Source organism: Palaemon carinicauda, chromosome 26 (genome assembly GCF_036898095.1).
Source record: "Palaemon carinicauda isolate YSFRI2023 chromosome 26, ASM3689809v2, whole genome shotgun sequence".
NCBI lineage: Eukaryota > Metazoa > Arthropoda > Malacostraca > Decapoda > Palaemonidae > Palaemon > Palaemon carinicauda.
Window position 1 is genome coordinate 110,001 of NC_090750.1, and position 17,500 is coordinate 127,500.

The following is a 17,500-nucleotide window of genomic DNA, read 5'->3' on the forward strand; positions in this document are numbered from 1 at the left end:
AACTCAGAATACCCAAAGTAAAAAAAAAAAAAAACATCTCTCGATTTTACTTGTCCGGGTTTACGGCACAATTTCAAAACACAACTCACTACCACCGTTCTAACATTTATATTAAATCATTACAACACTTACACTTGCAACTTTCAACCGGTGGCCACTACCCATTTTCCCGAGAAAATTATCCATCTTCCCGCCCTTCTCTTATATATATATATATATATATATATATATATATATATATATATATATATATATATATATATATATATATATATATATATATATATATATATATATGGGTATCTGTTCCTATCACTTAGAATATACCATACCTTTACTTTTACTAGTGGATGAGTAGGTGACGTTTAAAGACTCCGCATCCTGCATATTTGGATTTTTTATTGGTGAGGGCGTATTCTTCAGAGATTGGTTTTCTCAATATTTCAGAGCTCATCAAAATACCCACTATTGATTATTGCATATATTTTTGTGTCTATGTGTGAGAGAAAGAGAGAGAGAGAGAGAGAGAGAGAGAGAGAGAGAGAGAGAGAGAGAGAGAGAGAGAGAGAGAGAGAGAGAAGGAGTGTCTAGAAAGATACCTGAATAACTCCGGAATAACGCAAAAGCTGGTACGTCTCAAATGATCTCACACTCTTTTTTCCCGGAACGTGTTCAAGCGTGTCGCTCTTCTTTTTGGTTAACAAATGGTAAAAATCCGAGCGATATAAAAGGCCTACTGTGGTAAACCTCAAGTGCACTCTAGTTCACTTGGCATAGTTTTCACTCTAGTGAACAGAAAATGCGACATGTATTTATAAAACCATCACAGGAAATAAAAAACGGATGGGTGAGGTAGCCATGTCGTCTTGATGGAAGTTACTAAAGGGTAGCTTCCTAGGGTATATTTGACTACAGTGATGTTCCTAGAGTATTTTACCTTAAGGTATCCCGAATTCTAACTCCTGGAGCGAGTATTCCTAATCAAATCTAATAGGGATAACGTATAATATCAGAGGACGTATTTTTGACACGTCACATAGCTATCTTCACCCTGAACAGTATTAACGCTTCGAGGGGTTACAGTGACAAGAATCTGAAACAAGAATGAAAAGAGAGCCATTCCCAAGGAATCTCTCCTATTCCTTTTCCAGTGTGTATCTGACGAAGGCGGCAGCGCCATCTCCATTCCTCGTAGCGATATACGAGGTGCTACAGACTCTTTATTATAGGGAGTGGTCAATAAGCCCTTTTACAATAAAAGGAATGGTGGGTCCATCAGGACGACATGGCTACCTCACCCAAATATAGATTTTTTGCTTCACTCAAAATCCATTTTTTGGTCTCAGGTTATGTCGTCCTGATGGAAGTTTACCAGAGCATTACTGTATCTGTGGATTCTCAACCGGTGCCGTACCCTCAAGAAAGTATTTTCCTGGTCCGTCTAGACCTAGAGACCTATGATGTTACCGTCACAAATCATTTCATCTAAGCATGAACTATGTTAGTGCTTCCTGCCCCCTACAGGGAAGAGTCGTACTAGACTCTGGAAAAAGTCTCGAGGAGTACATAATAATTATGGATGACAAAATGACAAGCTTGTATAGTAGTCTCGCCCTATACATCATAAAGCAAAATTTTTATAAGAGTGACTAATGTCAATATGAATTCCTGACATATCCCCCAAGGTATATACTCTTATTAAACTATTGGATAACAGTTGTATCCGTATAGGAACAAATTTTGCATCTCTACCACCATCCCCTTAGGGTACAACGTTAACCCTTCCTAAGGAAGGGATAAAGCGAGTGGATTTTTGCTTGAAGAAAGGAGCAATCTTAAAAGACTTTCCATGTTAAAATTATCCATATTTTATTCTTAATGCTCAGTACATTTCTAATAAAATGAGTGTGGGCGAATAAGATGCAGGGTTCACTATGAACCAGTTTATTAAAAATTTAGTAAACATACATATCAGTTCAACATTTATAAAATTTATAAAACGTGGACGATATTCGTTATAGGATAAAGAAAACAGTCAACAAAAAATATTGTTTCGTCTAACAGGAAACAGATTTTCCACTTCAATCAAATTATTAATAATAATGATACAGTCTGTATTACTGTATATGTACACTAGCGTAAGAAACGCTTGGCACAAGTGTCCGTATTATGATATAGTTTACCAAAGTCAATGGAACAGTTCGTAAGGACACGTTAGTGGCCTATCGTTCAGTGTGTAGTAACAGACTGTGACTATACACCCACCCTCTTAATTAATCGTCCCAAATTAATTACACTGTTCCTCGAAGATTTAAACTGAAGGTTTAAGAATTCTATCTGCTGCTACCACAGACCTCTTGAGTTGCTCCACTTGCTTCGCATAGTGCATAAAGAACACCTTGGATGACTACCAGCTGGTGTACGAACGAAGATGTTCAAAGTCCATATAATTAAAGAAATTTTATGGAAGAGGCAATTTTCCTCGGATTATGACTTGCGCGTGTACTGTCTGGATCCGCTCTGCGAATAATATAGGTGAGTTTCGCCCTTAGTTTTTTCAGAGATAAATTTGAACCCGAGGTTTCTCCTTTGAACAGCTGTCCTCCCTTAGGGTCTGAAGTTCTATGAAGATAGACCTTTAGGCACTCCACTGGACATAGAGATGCATCTTCCTTCAAAGGGCAAATTCTCTAGGGACCCCACCTGGTGGTGTGTAGCTTGTTCCTGGCAAGAAACGTTGGGTCTGGAAACAGATTCAGTTCTCCCCCTTTCAAGAACTGAACGTGGCCTTCCTCTCTCAGGAGAGCCACTATTACATTAACTATAGCCCACAAAGCGAGTGCAAACAGAAATATAACTTTTTGAGTTAAATCCTTTAAAGCACACTCCTCATTATTCAATATTAATGCCAATGAGGAACCTTATCTAGTGCCCATGAAATGAGTTTTAGAGGCTCTGAAGGTCTAAGCTTAGCACCAACCTTCGGAATTTTATTAAAATTGTCGTTAGAAAGGTCGACCTGAAAGGTATACAGTATCGGTCTTGTCAAGGAAGACTTGCACGTTGATATTGTGTTGGCTGCTAAACATTACTCATGAAGGTGAATGAAGAAAGTAAACAGAAGTCAATCAAGAAATCTTTTTTGTTTCTTCTCCTTGACAAAAGATACCCACTTCTTCCATAATGACTCATATCATCTTCTGGTAGATTTGGACTTAAATTTCTCCAAAAAGTCTATACTGTCTCTTGATATCCCGCAGCTTTTTTCTCTCATCGTTAGGGAGAGAAAATTATGAGATGCAGGTTCCAGGTTTTCTGTGATGAAGCAAAGACAGTCGACTTCTGTACTCAGTGAGTCAGGGTTGGATCCGGTAGCGGTACAAACTTCAGTCGTAGTTCCAATGCCAGAGGGAACCAAACGCTGATTGGCCATTTGTGGGCCACTATTGCCGCTTTCCATTTGAAGGATCTCATATTGAGGACCTTCAAAGGAGGTTGTGCAGAGGGAGCAGGTAAATCCTGGACCATCTGTTCCAGTGTAGGGACATAGTGTCCACTGCTTCCGCTAGCGGATCCTTGTACGGGGACACATTCTACTTGTTGTCTTTTGTCGCAAAGAGGTCTATCTGCAGTTCCGGGACTTGACTCAAGATAAGGGAGAACGATCCTGCGTCTAGGGACCATTCTAACTCTATCGGTGTGAACCTGGATAGAGCGTCCGCTGTCACATTGAAGACCAATTGAATGTGAACTGCTGACAGGTGCCATTTCTTTCTTTCGGCCAAACGGAATATGGCCAACATCACTTGGTTGATTCGAGGTGATCCCGACCCTTGTCGATTCAGGCATCTCACTATCACCTCGCTGTCTAGAACCAATCTTACATGGTACGAGTGGCGAGGAGAACTTTCTTTAGTGTCAGAAGTACTGCCATGGCCTCTGGAAAGTTGATGAGAAATGACTTAAAAAGATTGGACTAAGCTTCCTGCTAGGCTTTGGACCACGGCTTGAGAAGTGTTCGCAGTCGAGTTGGTAGTGGTCATATCAGATCTCTTCACTCGTTTGATGCATATTTTCTCCAGACTCCTGTTGCATCCTTTAGCTGTGCTCTCAACACTGAATCTGTTATCGAAGCAAATTGCAGAGAGCCCAGCACTCTCTCCTGTTAGCGTCTTGATATCCGTTTGGATTTCAATAGTCTCTTGACAGCTCCTGCTATTTCTTTCCTCTTCTTCCCAGGAATGGAAAGCTGATGTGACTTCAAATTCCAATGGAATCCCAACCACTGAAATTTTTGAGCTGGAGATAGTCGAGACATTTTGATGTTGATCTTGAATTCCAGATGTTCCAGGAACTGGATCACCATCCTAGAGGCTTGCATGCATTCTGTCCTGGATGCTGCCCACACCAGCCAGTCGTCCAAGTAGTCCACTACTTGGATTCTCTTTAAGCGTAATTGATGGACGGCTGCGTTTGCAAGCTCCTTGAAAATCCTTGGGGCTATGTTTAGCCCGAATGGTATGGTTCTGAAGGCGTAAAGTCTTCTTTGTAACTTGAGCCCCAGGTAGGAGGAGAGGTGACGATTAATTGGAACGTGCCAATAAGCATCTGACAAGTCTATGGAGACAGTATATGCCCTTTTTTTGGGCAGTAGAGTCCTTATTTGTTGAAGTGTTAGCATCCTGAACTTGTAGTTCACTCTGAACTTGTTGAGTGGCGACAAGTCCGGAATGACTCTGAGATTCTGAGTCCTTTTTTTGAACACAAAACAGCCTTCCTTGGAACTTGATGGACTTTACTTTTCGAATTACTCTTTTCACTAAGAGTTTTTGGACATATTCTTCCAGAACAGGGGTAGATTGTTGGAAGAACTGAGGAAATGGAGGTGGATGACTATTCCAACTCCAACCTAGTCCATTCTTTATTAGGCTGTGGGCCCAGGGATCGAGGGTCCAATGATCCCTAAATAGATGTAGTCTCCCTCCTACTGGAAGCATCTCACTTCTGCTGTTGTGGACCTGAGGTCTTGCCTCCTTGACCACATCCTCCCCTGAATCCCCTTCCCCTTGAAGGGCGTCTAGAAGAACCTCTGGCTGTTCCTCTAGCTTTTGATTGAAAGGAAGAAGTGTGCCTTTCAAAAGCTGGGTTAAAAACTGGCGACTGTGTCGCCACTTGTTGAGGTACTAACTGGTACGTGGTTGGAGGTTGTGCCACTATATGAGGCACCGCGGTCACAGGAAGTTGCTGTTGTTGCCGTCGGTAGGGCTTAGCCAGCCGAGAGGATAGCCTAGGACTTTTTGTCTTCTTCTTGGGTTGGGGACCCTCATTCGGAGAAGACTTTCTCTTAAGGTTTAAGCTCCAACTTTTGGAAAGGTTCCCATTCTCCGTGGCAGCTTTGTATACTACCTCTTTAACTACTTCGTTGGGAAAGAGGTCTTTACCCCATATACAAGACGAAATCAGTCTCCTCGGTTCGTGCCTCACCGCAGCCGAGGCGAACAAGAACTCTCTACAGGCCCTCCTAGCTTTAATAAAGCTATAGAAATCCTTCGTAACTGTGGCCAGGTGGGTTTTGGCCAATACCATGAACGTGTTCTGTTTCTTGAGGTCACTTGCCATCGTTATTAAAAGTCGTTTGCAACGACATCGATGCCGCAAGTCTTACTTTTGTCTCCTGCTCTCTGCGCAAGAGAAACTCCGACCGCTTTGGAAGTTCCTTACCAAACTGACGTTCGGCAATATCAGCTTCCAACTTCCCGACTGAGAAGGTAAGGTGAACGTCCTTCCAGCCTTTTTGGTCCAAAGGTAAGGTCAGGGATAACGGCGTGCATTCCTTCAGGGAGAGGCATGGTTTCCTTGCCTCCGCCGCCTTCAAGGCTGCCTTATATCCCTTTTCCATAAAGGGAAAGGCTCTGGTTGGAGAGGCCACAAAGGAGGGATGCTTCTTACTTAACCCTGGATAGGTTCGCTCCTCGGACACCCCTTTAAGGGTATACTCGGACGCGCACGACCCCGACGCCAGAAAAAATTCTTGAAAAATCAGTTTTTGCAGTAACCTCCTTTTTTCTTTTGCCAAAAAAAACTTCAATGAATGCTTAAAACAACTGTAAAGAGAAATACTACTCATCTGCAGAAAAACTATTTATTATAAATATTTTAAAAAATTAAGTAGAAAGAAAAAAAGACCTTACATAAAAATTCATAAAAAAAAGTTTATACATATATACACAAATCCTTTTAGGAATTGATTCTTGAATGTTTAGGACACATCTTGATATATTTTGGATGAAGTCAGACCCATGGAGGTGAAGATCTGAAATGAGAAAAAAAGGGTAACTTTTTTTGGCCAAAAAATTTGTCCAAATTTCATGAATTTTTTTGGGTACCCAAATGAAATAGGAAGTGGCTAATTTTTTTAGGGAATAAACATATGTGATCCTAAAATAGAAATATGTAAAAAAATCTTCATTATTTTGTAAATTACATTTATATCAGGGGCCATATCTAATGGTAATTTTTTGAGTACTTAGAAATTTCGTAAAAAAATACATATATTTAATATATAATATGATATTTATGCAGGTAAAAATATACCAAAATATCACAAATTCTATAGGGAACAAAAATATATATAGATAGGGCAACTTACGCTTCGGATATGTCCACAAAATGGCCGCCAACCACACTGACTCAGACTCCCTAATCTGCCACTTGAAATGTAGGAAGGGTATGTCAATTTCAAGGTGTTATTTACTAATGTAATTATTCTTGGATATGCATAAAAATTGTATGGTCGGTTGCTGGATAATTGTCGATTATTTTACGATTATAAAATTAAAATTTCGACCCAAAAAATTTTTTTTGAAGGGAAATAAAATCGAAAAAAAAGGTAAAACAATATAATATTTTAGCTAAAAAAATTTGATGATATTCAATCAAAAAAGAAGTAAACAGAATTTTCCGACAAATAAACATCTAGAGGAATCATTACTCTGTTATAGTTCCTTAGTACGTAGTAATTTTGAAAGAAATGGGAAAAAACGAAAAAGTGGCAATCGCAGGAAAATCGAACACATACCTATATATACGCCATATGTGGCTGAAAATAAAGATAGGCATGGGTAGCCAGATCATCTAGAAACACTTTCCAACACTATAAAAATATAAGTTTTGCGACACTACTTGCCAATTCCTTACGGTAACATGACTAAGCAAAAAAATGCAAAACAAATAAAAAGGGGCACTCGCGGAAAAATGGCCAACATTCTAATATACGGCATTTAAAAAAAAAAATTTCAGCCACGTACTAGGCAAACCATCAAGGCACATTTTCCGACAAATAAACATCTAAATGAATCATTACTCTGTGATAGTTCCTTAGTACGTAGTAATTTTGAAAGAAATGGGAAAAAACGAAAAAATGGCAATCACAGGAAAATCGAACACATACCTATATATACGCCATATCTGGCTAAAAAAAAAGATAGGCCTGGGTAGCCAGATCATATAGAAACACTTTCCAACACTATAAAAATATAAGTTTTGCGACACTTCTTGCCAATTCCTTGCGGTAACATGACTAAGTAAAAAAATAAAAACAAATAAAAAGGGGCACTCGCGGAAAAATGGCCAACATTTTATTATACGCATTTCAGAAAAAAAAATTTCAGCCACGTGCTAGGTAAACCATCAAGGCACATTTTCTGACCAATAAACATCTAAATGAATCATTACTCTGTGATAGTTCCTTAGTACATAGTAATTTTGAAAGAAATGGGAAAAAACGAAAAAATGGCAATCACAGGAAAATCGAACACATACCTATATATACGCTATATCTGGCTAAAAAAAAATAGGCATGGGTAGCCAGATAGTCTAGAAACACTTTCCAACACTATAAAAATATAAGTTTTGCGACACTACTTGTCAATTCCTTACGGTAACATGACTAAGCAAAAAAATGTAAAACAAATAAAAAGGGGCACTCACGGAAAAATGCCCAACATTCTAATATACGGCATCTCAGATAAAAAAAAAGACATGCACGTGTTAGCCCAACCATCAAGGCACACTTTCTAACACATAAACATAAAAAAAATCAATAATATACAGCAATTCCTTACTACGTAGTAAATTTTTACAAATATTGAAAAAAAAACAGAAATTGGCAACCGCAGTTAAATACCCAATATACAAATAACTACGTCGTATCTGACAAAAGCAAAGTCACGCATGGGTAGCCAGATCATCTAGACACACTTTCCAACACTAAAAAAGCAAAAGTTTTACGACACTATTTGGCAATATCTTACGGAAAAATGACTTGGAAAAAAAAATGAAAAAAAATGAAAAAGGGGCACTCGCGGTAAAATGCCCAACATTCTAATATACGGCATCTCAGATAAAAAAAAAGACATGCACGTGTTAGCCCAACCATCAAGGCACACTTTCTAACACATAAACATGAAAAAAAAAATCAATAATAAACGGCAATTCCTTACTACGTAGTAAATTTTTACAAATATTGAAAAAAAAACAGAAGTTGGCAACCGCAGTTAAATACCCAATATACCAATAACTACGTCGCATCTGACAAAAACAAAGTCACGCATGCGTAGCCAGATCATCTAGACACACTTTCCAACACTAAAAAAGCAAAAGTTTTACGACACTATTTGGCAATATCTTACGGAAAAATTACTTGGCAAAAAAATGATAAAAAATGAAAAAGGGGCACTCGCTGTAAAATGGTCCTCGTGGTGATGAACGACATTTTAACAAAAAAAAAAATCATGCACATGGTAGCCAAACAATCCACCAAGACTTTCCACAACTGATAACCTATACAAGTTGCACCATTCTACGACAATTTCATAATACGTAATAACTTTGATAATTATGCAAATTACCTTAGAAGGGTAAACTCGGTCGCGCTCGACCCCGACGCGTCTCAGAAATCGGGGAAGGAGTACAGCTACAGCAATGCACATTTGGACACTACTAGAGCGTGTAGGAGAGACACCTACTGCAGGTCGATCACCCACAAATTCAGTCACGGGGGTGAGTCACGTGAGAAAAACCTGTTTTGTTTTGACGCTCGGGGTCGCGGACGACCCACCGTACCGTTCCAGGGTTAAAGCTGGCACCTTTGAGTTTGTGAAGCCCATCTCTTTCATTGAGTTTGCTAGTAATGCCTGTGCTTTACTATGGTCATGGACTATGACCTCCTTCGACTCCGTTTCCTCCTTTGAGGCTGGCTCCTTCCTAAGACAGACATAGCAGTCCGGTTAAGAGTCTTTGTTGAGCCAAAATTCCACATTTTCCAGGGGAATTGAGCCCTACTTTTTCGATATAATAATCTTCCCGGTTGTGATTAGAATGCGTTCGGCATACCTCCAAGGATTGGCATCCGAACAAAAAGGAAGATCCTTCACGTTGAGTCGCTTCTGGGGCCCACGTGATGCTGCGAGTCTGCGTATCTCCAGTTTCATCGCAGCTTCCTTTTCATCATTTTTCTTTTGTATTTGTTGAATCATTTCAACAATAGAAGAAAGAGTCCTTTCCAGATCATCTGGGATAGCAGACGATGTAGAGGGAACAGGTTCTGGGTCTGGAACCGATGTAACCGACACCTCGTCGATTTCTTCCTCTTCTATTTTTGGAGCCTGGGTCAGCTCCTCCTCCTGACCTTCTCCCAGAAGGTCCTTCTCTGTATAATCCGACACCTCTGACATCCTATCGTCCAATTGGATGTCTTGAAGGGCGGCCGAGAGTTCAGAATCTACCGGATTCTGGACGGTTGGTATCTCCTCTTGAGGCTGAGGGATGACTGCATCAGTCAATGCCTTAGGGAATAGGTAGGCCCTAATCTTTTCGTTTGCAAGGTAGGGGCCTGAAGTGTTTTTCTGAAAACTCCTCACCCAGGTTTGTAACTTTTCTCTAACAGCATCCCTTGACTCCACCGACTTAGGGGTGTCAAACGCCTCGGTAATCAGGTTAGAATATATGATACATACCTGAGGGTTCTAATACCAGATATCACTTTTGGAGACTGTGCATGCTGCGTGCCTCCTGCATAACTCATGTCCACAGAAGTTCTTACTGCGGACATTGCAAAACATACTCCCGCACTTCGGATGGTCCTCCTGTAAAGAGAAGAAAATCCATGAGTATCAAGTGAAGGCTTTTCACTTATTGTTGATACATATAGCTTATACAGTAAAGCTAAAAAGGAAAGAAGGAAAGACACATACTTGTATTTCCTGCCAAGCCAATTGCTATAACCTCCCAAGATATTAAAACTAAGGTTAATTTTTAATCTAGAATACCTTATATATTTTCCTAAGCGGAAAGTTAAGGTGTAGCTCACACCTTGAAATAAAGTTTTAATATACGGGATAGAATGAATACAGAAAGAACTTACTTTCTATATATTGTACGGTCTCAATAAAAGGTGTACAAGATAACATTAAATATGTAGGAAGAACTTTAGTGTTACAACAAACTCTGTACTGTAGCTTTATTAATGCAGTGTGTACTACACCACCAATATAGTAACTAATGTACATCGCATGCTGTCGTGCCGGCTGGCACGCGCCAGTACCTGCCGGCATGTGCCGTCACTTACCCCTGTATAGTTCAAAGGTATGCTACCTTTAACTAATAGGCGGCAGTTCACTGGTCGCAAATGTGTGCCGGCCGGCAACAGCAACTGAAAACACTAGCACCCGACCGCTGGCCACTAATCGTAGTGGCCGGCAGATCTCGGGATGTGTTTCTACTGCCGGCAGGCAAAGGTAGTGATACCCATGCCGGCCGGCAGCGACTACGAACCAGAGAACCTCCACCTACCCGGCTGCCGGCTGTGTAAGCCGGGCTGGGAATACAATACACTAGCAAGAGAAATAGTATGGATGTAAGGTTATAAGGCGGCAATGCCATACAACCTTCATCCAGAAAGAGTGAACATATGGAAGGGGAGAATGTAGCATTCAGGCTTCCAATATATCCATAGCCGGCCGGGCTCTACCAGCAGATATGGAAGGGAGACCAAGGGAGGTCTGGGGTTCACTCTGCAGAAGACAAAAAGGTCTCTGCCAGCCGGCACGTTATTGCCGGCCGGCAGAGAACTGAGCCGGTCCCCCATCCTAACCTACACTAGGTACAGAAGTAGGACTGCGGACAAGAGATGTGATGGCTAGGCCATCACTAAGAAAGAGAGGGGGGAACAGGATAAGGGTCCTGTAAACTTCGTTCTAGTATGAGACACACCCAGCAGTTAGGAAAGCTCATTCTAAACTAGAGTTTGTCTATAGGGAGGAAGTTTGGCAATACTTGCTATCCTCCTCCATACCAGAACCAAGTTAGGTGTAGTTATTTCGCCAGGCAACGGAAAAAACTCATTCTCCAGCCCGAGAAAAACAACACAGGCCAGTCTGTTAGACCACTAGAAGAAGGAATCATCTCTTATAGAATCCTTCAGATGTGGGCTAGGGAAGCAAAGCCTCCTGTGTCTGCACCTAACCTAGCAAAGGAAACTCATTCTCTATTTTAGGAAGACGCAGACCACAGACTTAAACTCTGATGTTCTGCCCCAACCTCAAAAACCAGTTACTCTGGTTATCGGATCAGGACAGACATATCCTAGTATATTTTCACCTGAATATTATTCAGATAGAACCACTAGGACTAAGCCTAAGGCTTACTCAGAGGGAGAAAGGGATTGAACTTATTCTCCGCAGGAGAAAAGAACAACCGGGGATGTGTGCGAGAGTATACTAAAGCCCTATAGGCTACTAGCCTAGGTGCGGTAAGAATCGATTACCTAAATCACCGAAACTCTCTCGTATACAATCTTGGAAAAGAAAATTCAACAATATCTTACATGTATAAAATATTTGCCTATTGCTTCAATAACATAACACTCGGAAAACTTATATCATGCATGAAAGTACTAGGGCCAGACGCCCGGGCTACTAAGCCTAGCGAAGGGAAAAATCGGTTACCTAAATCGCCGAACTGAAAACTAACGGCATTATTTAAGAATTCCTAGAGGAGCTAAATACCTAGATTTATTAAAGCGTAAAAACCGGTTACGTCACTCTGCCTAACTAAATGACCCATATATAGAGAGCGACAGCATCCAGGATGCCTCCGGTAGGCAACAGCTCTTGTTTACGTTAAAATCACTTTTGATTTAATTCAAAACGACAAGAGCTTACATTTATACAAAGTAAAGATAATACTCAACTTTCCAGAGACAGAAGGGGCCGGAGAAAGTATCATAATGTTGAATAATATCCAAAAATACGAGAGAAAACAAGTTAAAACTCCGAGTAATAGAGCTACACGAAAAGGAATGAAGATGGCGCTACCGCCTTCGTCAGATACATACTGGAAAAGGAATAGGAGAGATTCCTTGGGAACGGCTCTCTTTTCATTCTTATTTCAGATTCTTGTCACTGTAACCCCTCGAAGCGTTAATACTGTTCAGGATGAAGATAGCTGTGTGACGTGTCAAGAATATATCCTCTGATATTATGCGTTATCCCTGTTAGATTTAATTAGGGATATTCGCTCCAGGAGTTAGAATTCTGGATACCTTAAGGTAAAATTCTCTGGGAATATCACTGTAGTCAAATATACCTAGGAAGCTACCCTTTAGGAACTTCCATCAGGACAACATGGCCTGAGCCCAAAAAGACATTTATATTCCTGCTGTTTACAAGAATCTTAATTTCGAGTTATTATTCACATTCCTTAACAGCTAATTATGATTAATCAATTACTGTGAACGAAAATATGTCTCTCTCTCTCTCTCTCTCTCTCTCTTTTATATATATATATATATATATATATATATATATATATATATATATATATATATACATATATAATTTATATATATTTATATATATACATATATATATGTATATATATATATATATATATATATATATATATATATATATATATATATATATCTTTATCATCATCATCCGTTACTAATCAACTGCAGAACAAAGGTTTCAGACATGTCCTCCCACTGGTTTCCGATTTTGGTCTTTCTATATTTGTCCATGGCCACAAACTTACTTAGTTCGCCGATCCATCGTCTGCACTTCCTTCATCTGCTTCTTTTATAATCTCTAGAGACCCACTCTAATATTCTTCATTTCCATTTACTGTCTTTCATTCTCATTTTATGTCCTGCCCATGTCCATTCCTTTTTCTTACAGTTTGTTACAATATTCTCTATTCTAGTTTGCTCTGGCATATATCTTGCCCTTTTCTGCCTCCTAGTATTGTTTACACCATTACTCTTTCCATAGCTGTTTGAGTTCTAGCTAGCTCTTGTTCTAAGGCTTTAGCAAGCCTCCAAGTTTCTGATGCATAAGTTGATACTGGTAGGACCATATCATTGGATACTTTTCATTTTTGAGAATGTGATATTTTACTTCTCATAACCTCATCTTGTTTACCAAATGCTCTCCATCCTATTCGTATGCTTCTTTTAATTTAGTTTTCGTCTCCTGGAGAACCTCTTACAGTCTGTCCTAGGTAGGTATATTCATTAACAATCTCCAGAGGATTGTTCATAACACTAATTTCTTTTTTGTTTACATTTTCAATGAACATTATCTTAGGTTTAGGCATATTCCTTTCAAGTCTAACATCTCTACCCTTTCTCTTAATATTTTTTAATATATTTTGTAACTTTGATTCAATAAATAACTTGTTATTGTAATCCCCATTAATATCAATTTAGTTTTTGTATTCTGAATTCTAAAAAACCTCTAAGCTTGGCTTGAATAATTTAAGAGAGATGTGGTCCCTCTACCTAACTACTTTCTTAATAGGAGTTTTCTCACTATCTTCATGAAGTTTAATATTGCTGTCCTTCTCGTATAGATACTTTCAGGTGTTCTTATATAAGATTCATATATTTCTTGCCTTCGATTGCCTTTCATTACGCTATATAGTTGAAAAAATCAAAAGGGGTTCAACTGCTAAAATATCCCAGTGAAGATTTGATATAAGGAGGCTATGAATTTTCATATAAAAAGTAATGAAAAAAAATATAAAACTTCCTTAGATCAGTAACTACAGGACACAGATATTTTCTTTTCTTTATGGAGCATGAAGACAGAGTAATTTAAAGCAGTTTAACTTACAACTATTCGCTGGAAGTTTGAAAATCGGAAATACCAAATTTCACCCGCCTGATTAAAAGATCATTTCACAATTTGGTCGCAACTAGAATAAAGCCCCTTGAATACTGTGTAAAATTCAGTTTTTTTTATAGAGAATGCAAGACACGTAGAACAAACTACATACTTATTACTATGGAAGGGATGGAATAACTAATATAAAAGAAAGCAAGTTTTTTTTTTTTTTCACCATGATGTGACTCAGCAACAAAATACCAGACATGGAAATATTACTCCAAAAGAAGGTCGAATGGATGATTTAGGAGAAAAAAAATTTCGTCAGAGTGGATGGATCAGCAAGAGTCTTGAGGCTTTTGCAGTGGGCCTTTTTATATGTAATGGAGAAGAATCTGACCGAATGTGTTTCTCAAAAGTAAACCTGTAATCAAGAATAACACATACAATTTTAGAGGATTTTTTCTTTTATATTTAAAGAAATATTATTGATACAGAGAGATATTTGGATGCTGTGACGTCACTGTCCTTGGCCTACTCGTAACCATAAATTGAGTTTTGTTAGGATTTAACTTAATTCACAATAATTTGTATCATGCGCTAATTTATCTGTATCGATATTAAAGTGTTCAGCAACCCCAAATCTATATTATAGATATGGAATTGATGCTAATAGAGTAGCACCATCTGCCTCTGCAACGTGCACATATATATTGCATGAAAAGTAATGGGCCAAGAAAATTTTCCTGAGGAACAACAGATATCATTTCCTAACTCCCTAGGGTGGCCTTGAACAACAAGTTTTGGCAAACTATTAAATTAAAGTTCAGATAATGATGCTTAAAAATTACTTTCCCACATATGTACCGTGTCAAATATAAAATATGTTTCATATTTCTGTGAATATTTATAAGACCATTTCCATGCCTTTCCAGACACTGAACAAGTGTAAAATTCAAATTGTGCATTTCTATCTTCGTAAAATTATTGAAATTAGCTAACGCAAATTACTTACATTAATCTTATCAAGGCGAAAAGTTTTCCAGCAACTACTATACAATCCGAATATTAAGTGTATCATCAAGCCTCACTAGTAAACATAATATATGGAAACGACTTGTAAAATTTATTCTTTTCCTCGAATTTTTATTAATGTATATACTCATAGGTAGGTATTAGGTGGTTAGGCCAACAACTGCAGCTAACGAGTTATGGGGTCCTTTGACTGGCAGGTCAGTATTACATTGGATACCTCTCTGGTTATGGTTCACTTCTCCTTTGCCTACCTATACACCGAACAAGTCTATCATATTCATTACAGATTTTCCTCTGTCCTCATACAAGTCTATCATATTCATTACAGATTTTCCTTTGTCCTCATACACCTGACAACACTGAGATTACTAAACAATTCTTCTTCAGCAAAGGGGTTTACTTTGCACTGTAATTGCTTAGTGTTTACTTTCCTCAAGGTAAGGGTAGGAAAGATTCTTTAGCTACGGTAAGCAGCTCTTATGGCAGAAGGACACTCCAAAATCAAACCATTGTTCTCTAAACTTGGGTAATGCCATAGATTCTGTACCATGGTTTTCAACTGTCTTGGGTTAGAGTTATTATTCTTGAGGGTACATTTGGGCACACTCTGCTACCCAATTTCTCTCCCTATTGTTTTATGAAAGTGTTTATAGTTTATATAGGAAATATTAATTTCAATGTTAAGTGTTCTTAAAATATTTAATTTGCTCTTGCTTCCTTTCCTAACTGAGCTATTTTTTCTGTTGAGGCCCCTGGGCTTATAACTTACTGCTTTTTCAAAAAACGGTTGTAGTCTAGCCGGTAATAATAATAATAATAATAATAATAATAATAATAATAATAATAATAATAATAATAATAATAATAATAATATTGAAGATAAAAGTATTAATAATAATAATAATAATAATAATAATAATAATAATAATAATAGATAATTTCATATGCTGATAGAATTTCTCAACATAACTGCACTGGGCTTTATTGGGATACTTATATTCCTTATCTTCCAGGTCATCGTCATCTTCTACGCCGCCATCATCATCCTGCTGGTGGGGACGAACCTCCACCGCCTTCGTCCCCGTCGTCGAAATCGACCTCATCACCGTCATCCTCACCCAGTCGACACATCAGTCAGTGCCGATGTTTTGCTGTCGTTCTTCTCGTCTTCGACAGATAATCCAGGACCTGTTTCAACCACTGTCGTAAAGGAGAAGAACAGATGGGGAGAGTATGAGGATGCTGTGGTTGTGTGATGTTGGATATTCTGGGGACTTTATTGGGCCTTGTCGGAACGAATTAAGGAACTTGCAAGTATGAATTCCATCCCAAGAAGTGTCTGTGAATGAAAAGTGTTGAAGGTGTTTATGTGGTGATTTTAAATAATAAGAGATTACCTTTCTGAAAGTTCTCTAAAGTCAATAATCCAGCAAGTAAGTTTTATCCAAACTCAGCTAAAAAAAGAGTCAGGAAAATAAATTTGGAACCAAACCATGCTAGAATGCGTCTGAAGTTCCAGTAAAACGAGAACTGAAAATGTCAGATATTAGGTGAATTGATAGAACTGCCCTAATTGTGGAAAAACAATTTTGTCGTCCGGTAAGTAATTGTGGAAGAAAGATATACCAAATTATTCTATAGAAGTGATTGAAAAAGAATTGTGTAACAGCCTCCTCTTTAGAAGTAGGTTTAGAAGAAAAAATATAACAAAATACGAGTAGGAAACAGTTGTGAAGGCAGTGCGCAGCATAATACACTTCAGAACTGTATCTGCAACGAGTATTGTTTGTGACAGAAAAATTGTAACTGCCTACAGTTGAGGAATATTTAGGAGAGAGAAATATAGTATTGAAAATTATGCGTTTGCAGGATGGTTAAACTAACGTTGATAACGCAAATTTTTGACGTATTGTTGAAGAAGCGTTTTCCCTATAATTCCTTAGAATTGTTTTTTAATGGAAGCTCGTAATCCAGTTTACATTAGAACTGTTTGTAAAATAATATATTTGGATCATATGTTCTGGAAGTGTTTGCAAGGGAATAGTTTTACCTCATATGTATTCGAAGAGCTTGCTAAGTGTTTGCTAAATAGAACAAAGTTTTACTATCTCTTTCTCTAGTATTATATAGTACAAAATTAAAATTCTGAAGAGATTCGGATCGATAAAATTATGGACAATTTTTAATTAGTGTGAATATGGACAAATGTCAGTTTCAATGCTCGTCTTTATTGATGATCAACAAATTAGAAATATAAATCTAAACTTAATTCTCAAAATACAATGAAAAAGCCAGTATTA

At 38.3% G+C, this 17,500-nt stretch overlaps 1 protein-coding gene across 1 annotated transcript in view; it reads left to right on the forward strand.

The window, feature by feature from the left end:
* LOC137620101 (uncharacterized) overlaps nucleotides 1–17,500 on the forward strand; it is a 21,583-nt gene that overhangs the window by 4,067 nt on the left and 16 nt on the right. Inside the window, exon 2 of the mRNA XM_068350373.1 lies at nucleotides 16,214–17,500. This exon is cut by the window's right edge and continues 16 nt beyond it. Coding sequence (XP_068206474.1) covers nucleotides 16,214–16,456 — 243 coding nt within the window. The 3' untranslated portion in view covers nucleotides 16,457–17,500. The remainder of the gene's footprint in view (nucleotides 1–16,213) is intronic.